This window comes from Phodopus roborovskii, unplaced genomic scaffold (assembly GCF_943737965.1).
Source record: "Phodopus roborovskii unplaced genomic scaffold, PHOROB, whole genome shotgun sequence".
Classification (NCBI taxonomy): Eukaryota; Metazoa; Chordata; class Mammalia; order Rodentia; family Cricetidae; genus Phodopus; species Phodopus roborovskii.
The window spans coordinates 32,022,005-32,034,860 of record NW_026126567.1 but is presented as its reverse complement, the minus strand read 5'-3'; the positions used below and the strand labels follow the sequence as shown (position 1 = coordinate 32,034,860).

Genomic DNA, 12,856 nt, shown 5'->3' with positions numbered 1-12,856 from the left:
AAGTAACACAGCATGGTTGTGAAAATCCCTTTAAAAATTGTGACATGTTGAAGGGGTGGTCATACTTCTCAGCGTGCTGCAGGAACTTTCTAGAATGCATACCCTGCTGGGTTCACCTAGAAATGCTGGGTTAGGGACCCACCAACATCACAGCAGGAAAGTCCTGCAGGAAGATCTTCAGGAAACAGGAACGAATCTTAGAGAAAGAAGGGGAAATGCACACCAAACTTCACAGACTCTGCTTGAAAGATGAAAAATTAACCCAGCGCCGTTGGGGGTGGAAGTGTGAATGGCGGTGCTGGACGCCGGGTCTTCAGCGTCCGGACACTTTTCCTTCCCTAAAGCCATTTTAGTCAAAGGTCATGTGTGTGTCCTGTCAAAGGCCAGCTTCCAATGGAATCACTGTCCCCCGTGATAGCGGCCCCCTGACTCCATCTGCCTTGGAGAAATCCCAAAAGCAAACGGCCCAGCGCAAACAAGCGCAGTCAGGAGCCCCAGTCCCGGGCTCAGCTCCCAGGTCCTGGGGCCGCAGCCGAGGCCGTGTCTGCAGCGCCCTGGCTGGAGCGAGTCACCCAGACGCCGCAGCATGAGCCGCCACGCCGCCGATCGGGTAGGGTAGGCGCCCCTCTCTCTGCGCGTGCTCCATGGCTGGGGCTCCCGGGTCACCGAGGCTGCACCGTGCAGCGGGGGCAAACCTTGCAAAGGGGCCTCCGCAGCAGCCGGAAAAAAACAAAAAACAAAAAACAAACAAACAAACAAAAAACCGTCCCGGGTTGGGCTGCCTTCCCGTGCCCTCAGCTGGACCGAGTTCCAGGCTCGCAAACGGAGCTAATTTTGAGTTGCCGTTGCCAGAGTCTGTTTGGCTTTGCAAATGCGTATCTCGTTTCTGGAAAACAAGCCAATGGAAGCTACAGAGAGCGGCTAGGGACGAGTCTCAGCTCACCAGGGCTTGCGCCTGTGGCGAGGGAGCGAGCCCCTTTGAGCAGAGCCAGCTGCAGGGGGCTGTGAGCTCTCCCCTTCTGGGACAGCCAGCCTCCTGGCCTTCTTGTTTATGAGTTGTCAGGCTAGCGCTTGGCAAGGCTGGGGAACGTTGAAGCCGTCCGTCTTTTTCAGTAGCGTTCTCTGTGCTACTTCTTACACTCGCCTCAAGGAGACAGACCGTTTTCCGAGTGGGAAAGCCCCTTTCCTGAAGCCAGATCCTTAGAATCCAGACTGCCCTTTTGTACTTTTCTGTTTGAACAAGCTCTTCGGATAGATCTGGCTACTTTGGGTTAAGAAGAGAGGACCCGGTTCTCAACTGAGCACCGGTGTTTTTGGTCTGGACTTGGACGCCTCCAAGGGCAGAGCAGGTGGGCAGCAAGGGTGGGGGTGGGGGATAGGGGTTGGAGGGTAGAGGGTATTAGGGAACCTTAAACCAGAGCTGCTTTTGCTCTGGTTTCATCTTAGCAGGTTAAGCAGGGGGACATTTGTCTCTGATAAAGGGCATGAAAACAAAAACCCTTTCCGTGTTCAGTGCGACTCAGAAAGAGCCCTTTTCTGCTATTTGTTTACGTGTTTAGCACACGCCCAATTCCACGGGACTAGATTGGTTTTCTGCACTTCTTCAAGTATTTTTCTGAACTTTCAATCTTTTCCAGAGACCACCTCCAGCGCCACCAAGAGTGGGTGACAGTCTCCTCATATCCTACCTGCCCCTTCTTACCTAGTCGGGGGGACCTTGGTCCTCCACTCGAGAGACTACATTTGTTGAGGCCACCAAAGACCTCTTTGTACTAAGAACTGTAAAGAATTTAAAGTTCTCTTCTTTAGGCTCCTGGGGCCATTTTGAATAGTTGGCCATCCACTCTCATGTTTGGACTCAGAGTTGGCAATGCTCGACCCTCCTTGTTCTCTTCTGCCCTTTCGAGTCACTGCTCTATGCCTTAAAGGGCCTCCCTTCAGATCTGTTAGTGGTCTCTCCTAAGCTGTCTTCCTGTGCCATCCTGTAGGCTACATCATCTCACCCACTCCAACAGCTTCAACCACTGCAGACATAGATGATGGCCATAGCAAGGCCTTTCTCCTAAAACATCTCTAATTAGACATTCTGCAAAGCATCTTGCAATCAAAATGTTCCCAACTGACTCCATCTTCTCTGTTCTCCGGGCTCTGCTCTCCCACTGTGCGAATGACATCCCCATCATGCTCCATCCTGAAGAATCCTCTTAGGTGACTTGCTGTCTTCTCTGCCTTTCCTTCCTGTCTTCCTCTTGGACCAAGTTCATATATGCACCTTCTTGCTCCTTCATCTCGCCTTCCATTGTTTTAGCTCAGGCATTCTGGCCACAGTTTTACATTAGTCTCATTTGGGACCGGTGTTGCCCAACCTGTATCTTTACCTATACTCGTTCCTTTTCTCATTGCTGTCACAAATACCTGACAACTTAAGGATGGAGAATTTATCTTGGCTCACTGTTGAAAAGGATAGTGTCTATTATAATGGGAAGGCTGGTGTTGGGAGCATGAGGTGGGTGGTCACATTGCATTACTGTAGTTAGGAAGCCAGGTTGGGGTGGGGATCGTGCTAAAGCTGAATACTGGCACTCAGCTGGGTTTTTCCTTCACCCCTTTTTAGTTGGAACTGTAGCCCATGGGATAGTGTCACTCACATTCAGGGTGGGTATGTGGGTTTTCCTTGCTCATAGACATCCAAAGCTGTGCCTTTTAGATGATGCTAAACTACCTTATCCCATATAGTGCAGGAAGTGTCCCTAAAATGCAATATGGTCATAGAATGTGCTTTTTGAGATGTCTTTAGGAAGTTTTTGTATTTCCCTTTTAAGAATGATGTCAGTATGAGCAGGTTCTCCGAGACTTCCTTTTACCTTACTCCTTGTTCTTCTTCCTTCCCATTCTCTCCCTGTCCGTGTTTCACAAACCAGTTTGCACATTTTACACACACTGCATACAAAATAGGCACATTAAACTACCCCCTCCCAAGTCAGTATCTAATCTTGGACTTTTTTCTTTTAGTGATTTAGCAGATGGCCACTTTTTTTTTTTTTTTTTTTTTTTTTTTTGAAACTTCCCAGACCATCTATCTGCTCCTCTTCTGGAATGTATTATCAACTTTGCCATGTTCTCCCAAAGCTTCCTTTTCTCCCATTATCAATCCTTATAGTTCTCTATTGCAGTGTTCTAGTCATCTGTCACTCAGTAGGCAATAAACACCCACAGGAAACAGAACAACTGATTTTTGTCTCTGTATTACTTTTGTTCTTGTGGTTGATTTTTCTTTCCTTCCTGCCCTGCCTTACTCCCTCCTCCTCTCCCCTCATTCTCTCTCCTCCCCTCTCCCTTTATTCCTCTCTGGGTCTCATGTATCCCAGACTGGCTTCAAACTTGCAATACAGATGGCTCCTCCAATCTCTGCTTCCTGACTGCTGGGATCACAGGTGTGCATTTCCACACTTAATTATATGTAATACTGGGGATTGAATCTACTTTACCAATTGAGCCCAGAATTCTTGTGATTTTTTTTTTTTTGGAAAAAAAATTAAAAAAGTGTGTGTGTGAGAGACATATCATTGTGTCCATGTGTGTGTGACACACATGCCATTGTGTGTGTGAGACAGATACGTGTGTGTGTGTGTGTGTGTGTGTGTGTGTGTGTGTGTGTATACAGCAGAAGAACTTTGTGGAACCAGTTCTCTTCTTCCATTTTCACCTGGCTTCTGGTGCTTGTACAGTAAGTACAGTTATTCATGGAGCCATCTTGCCAGCAGCTGTCAGGAATGAATTTTCGCTTCTGAGGCTGGATTAGATGACAGAGATAGAACCGCTTATGTGAATTTTTTCTGAGACTCAATAGGGGAAAGAATACAGACTCAAATTATTAGCAGGAAAAGCCATGATCTTCCAATTATTTTAAACAGGAAGGGTTTAGAATTTCTGGGTATTTGAGATAATGTTTCAAGTTTCTACTGTGGGTTGACATCTGAATTGGGAGGCGTTTCCTATCCCAGCGTCTACCCTGTACATCCCCAGGCATGAAAGACTTTGGTTGTTTTGCCTCTGTTGACAATGAAAGCAAAGAAATCCTTCTTGGATTGCAACCCAGCAGGAGACAAGAACACTGAAAGAAAAAGTACCTGGGCCTCAGAACAGTCAGGGAGGAAGATCACCAAGAGCTCTCTAGAAAATGATGGAGACTTTGGGAGATTGCAAGTGAGAAAATGTGTTTCTGATTTTCCAAAGAACTATGCATTTGGAAACTCTGAGAGGTGGATGGTGATTGCATTCTATAGGGAGTCATTTAGACTGTAAGCTGTTCTTAAGCTCTTTGGGGCCTTGGTTCTTTTGAGGTTTGGATGCACACTACTCTTCTTAGAAAAAAATTCACAAAAAGACTACACACAGCATTTTGCATAAACTTTTAGGAGTTTCATCCAAGTCTGTCCTTCAATACCCTTGAGTTGTTAAGGACTCCTGACTAAAATATATTTAATCAAAGGGCTAATTAATTCAGTGGATATTTGGGAGATGGGAGTAGGTGGTGGTTAGGAGCCAGCATAATCAAATTATGCAGGTTTTCTGTTTTGAGAGGATCCTGTGTAATGTGTGCTAATGACCATGAACTTAGAGTCATAGGACACAGGCTCACGTCTCTACTCTGGCAATCACTAGTTGTGTAACTTTCTCTCTGACTGGTTATTTCATTATCCAATTTTTAATGAAGCATTTGAAAATGTGGACTGTGCTACAGTTAAAAATAAGAAGTGAGTAATGGGAAGAAGAGGAGGATTGAGAAGGGGAGGAAGATGGAAGGGCACGTGTGTAAAGAGGCATGAGATGGAGAAAGGAACAGACAAGAACAGTTCAGGAGAGAAGTGATGCCTTCTTGTATTTCATTTTTAGAGATTTAATCTGCCACTAAAATCAATAGTAAGATGTTGCTTGTAAAATTACAGTTAGGCTTTATAAAAAGAAGTCTAGAGTACCAAACACGGAAGATGAGAGTCATTTTCCTTTGTGTTCTTCAACCTTTAGAGCATTGCACCTGGATTTGAATGCTACACATTAAGTTATTTGCATTTGCTGTTTGAGTACCCATTGTGTATCATCCACTGTGTTGTAAAAGGCAAACCTGATCAGAAGGAGTTTGCAAGGTAAAGATGTTCTGGGCAAGGCACAAGTGGGTTTAATTTGATGTAATATACTTTGACAGAGGAAACTGAAATTCTGACAGAGTATTTAATGCAGACTTAATGGGACAGGGTAAACTGTAGAATTGATATCTGTCTATACCAAGACTCAAAAGCTGGGTAGGAAAAAGCAAAGTGAAGGTGAGAAGGGAATGAAGGTTTCAAGCTGATGTAACCTCTGCAGACTGAGAGCCAGGAAGCAGTCAAGAAGCTGAAAGAATTCACAAAGGTAGAGGATGAGGATACTCAGCTAAGTGGGGTAGCGGGGGATGCAATTAATGATTAGGAGACTGGGAGCCAGTGAAGGTTGTAAGCAAGGCTTCATGCAGCATAAACTGTTTTCTGTTTTGGGAAGTCTACAGAATGGACATAGGCTGAAGGGAATGAAAGGCAGATGATGAAGATGGTGCTGATGAAGATGATTATGATGATTACGATGATGATGGCAGGGACAGGCACGTTGGAGGCAGTGGAGTACATAATCAAGGAAAGATGGTGCCCCTCCCCCACAACCAAGATAAAAAGAGGCGGGCCAGTCTTATTTGGAGGCACAACATGGGTGAGGACAGGTGGCTGGGATTCTATAAGAAATCTGTGTAATCTGTAGAAAAGAAGCCGTAGAAGGTCAGCACACCTGTCTTTGTATCTTTCATTCTGGTGTGGGGAGATTAGCTTTGCCTGCCTTTGAGACGGTTAGGACTGGATCACTTGGTGGGTGATTCAGGACACTAAATTAAAAAAAAAAAAAAAAAAAAAAAAAAAAAAAAAAAATTTTCTGGCAGGCTTTCTAAGGCAACAAGTTCTTTGCTACACAACTGTTTTAGGAAAAGTTAGAGAATCAGGGATAAGGCTAGGCAGGCTGGAGGGTACTGATGTTTCTCTTCTTGCTCAAGATCCCAAAATTCTGTATGGAGTTCAAATAGCTGAATGTGGCACTTACAAACCCTTGTGATTCAGCCTTTGCTGTGTGCAATGTGCCCCGACTTCCTGGCACAGTTCTAGAACATGACTGTTTCTTCCCGGTAGCTAACGTGTACAAGGGAATCCTCATTACAGCCATAAGTTTTATGTCCAGCTCCTTGACATAATTTGCATGCTTGATTTCCTGATGCTTATTTTTAGAAGCCCACATGTTACTTCATGTTCACTATTTATTGCTCCCAGAGTAGAATCTGCCATTTTAGTGCCACTATGTATACCCATGTCACTTTCTCCACCAGGAATGATCTTCCTTCGCAAACCCTATGTCCTCACTGAAACGACACCATTTCCTCAAGTCTAACGTGAGCCACTCCATTCCCTTTATCAAGAAGCCCTTGCTCCTCTTCCTCCTCCCCCGTTTCACTCCCCCACTACTATTACTAATTTTTCTTCTCTTCTTCCTCCTCTCCTCTTCCTTCTTAAGCTTATTTAAACATGGTCAGTTGCATTATATTGCTGATATAGAATTGTCTTTATATTTATTTACACTACTTTCCTAAATTACTATCTTCTGGAAATCCAGTACTATTATCTGTTTTTGCTTCCATAACCCAGTGGAGCGGATGGTGATTTGTCTAAGGCGAGCCTTTCACTGGGAAAGTTTTGTTTATTAGAAATGGCTATGTTCAGTTGGAGAGATGGCTCAGCAATCTAGAAGACCTGCAGTGGGTTCCTAGCACCCACATAGCAGCTCACAATCATCAATAACTCAGGTTACAGAATATTTAGTGCCCTCTTCTGACCTCCGCAGGCACCAGGCACACATGTGGTCACATACATAACACACAGGCAAAACAAAACAAAGCAAAATACCCAAAAAACAACCCATACACGTAAAATATAATAAATAAATCTAAAAAAAATAGTCATATTCTATTATATAGGCAATACATTTATTGTCTAGAAAGAGCTGAATAAAGAGAAAGCAAAGAGAATGGTCTAAAGCCATAGTGCCTAGAGATAAGCATCAGAATACATGGGTGAATATCCCTTCTATTTTGTGCACTTGTGTCTTAAAATTGGAATCACACATTCTGTAACCTGTTTGGCACTTAAGATCAAATGCTGTGCCACTATAAGTTCTTCACAAACATGATCTTTAATGGTGAGATGGCATCCCATTCTCTAGCTATCTCATGATTTCTTTAGTGAATTTCCATAGCTGGGCATTAGATTATTTGCAGGGTTTTGTTGTTGTTGTTTGTTTGTTTTTGATGCAACATGTAATGCTCTGATCAACTCCCTGAAACATGCATCTCTGCAGCAATTATATATAAAACACCGACAGTTTCTAAAAAACAAATCTAGTTAATGACTGACGAGAATGTGTTCAATTCTTAAGGAAACGTGATTTTTTTTTAAAAAAGACCCCCTAACTTCTTTTTTCTTTTGGATTTTTTTTTAGCTTATTTGTTTTGTTACATATTTGCTACATATAAGAGTTTCTGCACCCATATTTTTATACCCATAGCTTAGTAAAGGCATCTAATCTGGAAATATGTGAACAACTGGCAGGCTTTGGAAAGGGATTGCTAATTAATAAATTATATGAACAAGTAATTGAGTTTGAAGTCTAAGCACTTTGTTGACTGAATAATGCGAGATGGGTTACTGCTTATAAGCTGAATCCAAGAGGGAGTGAAGACAAGGCTGCTGCAGAATAAAGGTAATTCTCTGGAAAGATGGACACTGGCCAGTGTTTGGAAAGGTGGAAGGCCATGGACTTGGATCCTCATTCTAAAGTAAACAGTCAGTCATTTTGGCCACTCAATAAGCAAGAACCTTTCCATTGTAGAGTAGAATGCTTTCATCAGAGGAGAAACAGGCCATTATTTGAAAAGTCCTGGGAAACTGTGTATTCACTTAATGAAAGACAATATTATGGATTGAATTGTATCCCATTTTCCAAGATCATGTGCTGGAGTCTCAGACCCTTAGACCTCATAGTATGACTTTATTTGGAGATAATGTTTTTAGAGGTGTAGTTAAAGTAGGTAGTGAGCATATGTCTGAATCCAATATGATGGGTGTCCTTATACAAAAAGGAGATGAGAACAGGGAGACATGGATGGAGGGAGGTGATCTGAAGAGGCTCAGGGAAAGGAGGCTTGGTAAGCCGAGGACAGTGACCTCAGAAGAAACCAGCCTGCTGATTGACACTTGGCTCTTAAGCTCCTGGTTTTCAGGATGTGTGCCAATACAAATGTGTTGGTTCAGTCACTTTTTATTAATTAATAAATTTAAGTATAATTATTTTTTGGTCATTTTCAGTCCCACTAGCCTTTTCCATCCCTCCTTCTCTCCTACTCTCTTTTTCTTCCTAACAAATGTTCTCTTATGGCTCAGTGGTTAAGAGCACTGGCTGCTCTTCCAGAGGTTCTGAGTCCAATTCCCAGCAACCACATGGTGGCTCACAACCATCTGCAATGAGATCTGGCCTGCAGGCATACAGAACACTATATACATAATAAATAAATAAATCTTTAAAAAAAAAAAAGTCCTCCTACCTTCAATTCCTCCCCCACTTTCCTTGATTCACAGAGTTTAAGTGTTACTACTTGCATGAACATGAACTGGGGGTTATTTACTGGAGCATGGACGACTTAGCAGTGGCTATACCACCAAAGAAAATGACAGACGACCACGGCATCTATTAACTGCTCACTGTCCCTCAGTGAAGGGTGAGGCATCCTGAGATCCTCCCCCATGTATAATGAAGCCGTGTGGACAGTCTCGGGCAGTCCTATGCAGGCAACCACAATGAAATTCATGACTGCAATGGCTGTATCATGTCCACAAGTCCCCATTTTACAGCACTCTTTCTTAACCTCTGGATCCTGCACTTTCTACACACACATCCCACTTTCCAGATGTTATCCAAGGCTAAGGGACAGGCACTCCAAAGTCACTTTCTTTTCAAGCTCGGTTCAGTCTCTTTCTGTGGTCCTTTCTTATGGCACCTGTGGGTGACCAATGCACACTTTCTGATATCATCCCACTCTGAGTGTGCTTTGTCTGGTAACACTCAACTCAGAGCTTGCTTTCAGTCACCCGAGAGACTGGTGTTGAAAACGAGAACGTATGAGAGTGTTTTGTGGCTTACAGCTTGTAAAGAATTTTTATCTGCCCAACTGCTTTTGAACTTGACAGTGTTTGCAATGAGAATTATTTCTTCTCCACTCAAAGGATTTGGTGACTGACAGAATAGGCTTTCTCAGTATATAATTTGATTACTGACAAAGCCAACTGTACAACTTTGGATATATTGGATATATTTGAGTTTTTCCATCATTAATATTGTTCACATATTAATTCAACATAGTGACATGAGGTGGGCCTAACATTTTCCTGGAAGCTGCTTGACTTTAATCAGCAGGAACAAATGCACTTTTTCCTTGGGTGACCTAATCTTGTTCTTGGCACCACAAGCATGAAAGGCTGGGTTGTCTCACAATGTTTCAGTGGCTTCTACCCAGGGGAGTTATTAGCTCTGAACCTTGGGGTTAATTCCATAAGAATGCAATTCCTTTCCCTCCTTTGAGAACAAAGTGTTGATTGTGTTGACTATCTCCATTATGTGATAAAGCCAGTGTTTTCAAAATGGGAGCCATAGTGATCGATAGACAGGACATCAGATTTAGTGAAAACAATATGTATGTATGTATGTATGTATGTATGTATGTATATATGTATATATGTATATATGTATACATATATGTATACACACACACATATATATATAACAACAAAAGCTCAAGATGAATTTCAATATAAACAATGAATACTTCTATGAAAAGTTTTTCTAGTACTAAGAATACTAAAAACATGAATCTAGAAACTATATCTGAAAGGAACTAGGGAGTAGAGGGTAGGCATGTTTCAAAATGTCAATTTCAGAAGTCTTTGTTTTCTCTTTGTTTTTTTTAATTTATTTTTTCTTATTTTACATATCGATCCCAGTTTCCTCTCCCTTCTTCCCTCCCTCTTCCCTCCCTCCCTCCTTGCCATGCCCCCTGACCACCCTCCCATCCCCCTCTACCCCCCACATACTCCACAGGGAGGGTGATGCCTTCCAGGAAGGATCAACAAAATCTGTCAAGTCATTTGGAGTAGGGACTAGGCCCTCTCTCCTGCCTCTAGGTTAAGGGAGTATCCCTCTATGGGGAATGTGCTCCCAAAGTCCTTTTGTGCACCACAAAAGTCTTATGTGAAAATTACACATTTATTTTAGTGACACTTCTGAGGCCATTGGCAAGATTAAATGTCCTTGGTATTGGTTGGGGTTTTACTTTACTTTTTTTTTTTTTCAAATAATAAAAAAACCCCAGTTTGAAAGCACTAGAACTATACCTGGGTTAGCTATTTTTGATGGCTTGTCTTCTAGGGGTCATGCAAAGCACTTACATCAGTTATCACATATGATCTTCAAAATGAAAGCTTGGCAGGGCTGGAGAGATGGGGCAAAGGTGAAGAGCATTTGCTGCTCTTGCAGTCAACCACGGCTCCATTTCTAGAACCCACAAGGTGGTCCACATCATTTTGTAATGCCTGATGCCTGTTCCGGGGGATCCTGTACTTTCTTCTGACCTCCATTTACTTTTTTAATTGCCATATATTTTATTTATATAAAACACCCAGACAACCAAGAGTTGTCAAACTATAGCCTGTGGGTCAAATCCAGTTTACTTATTGGTCTGTGTGTTTATTTTTTAAGCACTGAATCAACACCTATCTCACACATGCAGATCAGAAAACAGCAAAAAGAAGCTTTCTCGTAGATCCAACTTGAAAAAGGCGGGGCTGGAGGGATCTTTAGAAATAGAAAAGAAGGAAAGAGGGCTAGGGTGCACAGTGTAGAGTGGTTGGCTAGCATGCATAGTGCCCTAGGCTCAATCTCCAGCACCACATAAAATGGTTTATAACCCTCACACTTGAGAGATGAATGCAGGAGGATCAGAAGTTCAAGGTCAGACTCAGCAACATGAAGAGTTCAAAGCCAGCATTGGATACAAGAGACCCACCCTGTCTAGTTGGGAGGAGGAAAGAGATTAAGAGAACATTCAAGAGACAAGCGAGGATAATGGGGTGTGAATACGATTGAAATATATTATGTATTGAAATGAGAATGTTGTTGAGAAACATATTATTATAAATAATTTACTTATGCCAATAAAGACATTGAAGAAAGTAATGTCAGGTATGCTATTTTATAATTGTAATCCCATCTCTTGAAAGACTGATGCCATGGGATTATCATGATCCAGTCAGTCCAGGATACAGAAAGAGACCCATTCTCAAACAAGCAAACAAAAATACAAATGAGAAAATAAGAGGGCTGGAGAGAGAACTCAGTGGTTCAGAGCAATGACTGCTCATTCAGAGGACCCAAGCTCAGTTTTCAGCACTTACATGGCTGCCCATACTCCCATTCTCTGAGACCCTATTCTCTCTTCTGGCTTTCAGGCCAGGAAAACACATAGTGCCCAGACGTGCATGCAGCCATACAATAAAACAATAACATTTTGAAATTTAAAGAGAGTGGGGGATCTAAAATGGTGAATCTAACATGTTAACTGCACCAGAGTTTCTGGTTCAGAAATACTCCCGTGGGGTTGAGTCTACATTTCTAATTAGTTCCCACATAATAATTCCCATGCTGATGATTCAGGGACCTAAACAAAGTTTTCTGCCTGTCCATGGACCTATTTATGTACTTTCTTTCTTTCTTTTTTTTTTAAACTTGACAACATTATTTTCCTTTAAAAATATTTTCTTTGCATTTACAGAAGTGTAGAATGAACAAAATAGATTCCTAAGAAGCTCAGTAGCTTTGGGAAGATTCTCGGTAAATCTTAAAATTCACAGTGAATTTCACTGACCTCCAAAGTGTCTGCTCATACTCTCATCAAAGTAGAGAGTGCATTTAATTTGTCCTTCCTGGGCTTAACAATGAGGAACCTGATTAATGACCTCTGATTAAAGGTGGATCTATCCCAAAGATAAATCTGATAGAATGGAATAGTGGCTAAGAACTTAGGTTGTCCAACCATACTGTCTAAATCATAGCCCTGTCACTTAATTTTTCTGTACCTACTTCCTTCCCCTCATAAATTGAGTACCTCTTTGCATGATTAAGTGAGATGATATCTCAAAAGAAATTCACGAGCACTGGACATGCAATAATAAGACATTTGCAAAACTTATTTCAAATCACTGTTTTTTTAGTTATCTTAATTTTTTATATTTTTATATTTTTTTTGTGCATGGATATTTTGCCTGCAAGTATGTATGTGAAGCATATGTGTGCCTGCTGCCCATGGTGGTCAAGAGAGGGCATCAGATTTCTTTGAATTGGAGTTACAAGTTGTACCCAAAGCACCTCCCATAGTTGCCTATCAGAGCATCTCAACCACAAAGTCCACAGAACATGGTGGTGCCATCTGTTGGGTAATTAATAAGCAAGGAAACTCTTCTACTTCTTCATCACATGTGACTTTGCCTTGACCACATCTTTTAGTTTCTTAGCTGGCCACAGTGCCTAGGAAAGGCCTGTTGTGAGAGATTCCAGACATTCATCCACTGTTGGCTGGGTCTGGACCATTCTTGTTGTCATCTTTGATATTTATAGTCCCAATATTCACCCCCAGAGTCTTCAAATTGACTAAATATTCCATCAGAGCTGCCTGAGAGCA

At 42.2% G+C, this 12,856-nt stretch overlaps 1 protein-coding gene across 1 annotated transcript in view; it reads left to right on the top strand.

The window, feature by feature from the left end:
- The first annotated feature begins 419 nt into the window (after nucleotides 1–419).
- The window catches only part of Enpp2 (ectonucleotide pyrophosphatase/phosphodiesterase 2), a 118,632-nt gene continuing 106,195 nt past the window's right edge, over nucleotides 420–12,856 (top strand). The window contains exon 1 of the mRNA XM_051202700.1: nucleotides 420–610. Within this exon, the coding sequence (XP_051058657.1) occupies nucleotides 587–610 (24 nt within the window). The 5' untranslated portion in view covers nucleotides 420–586. The remainder of the gene's footprint in view (nucleotides 611–12,856) is intronic.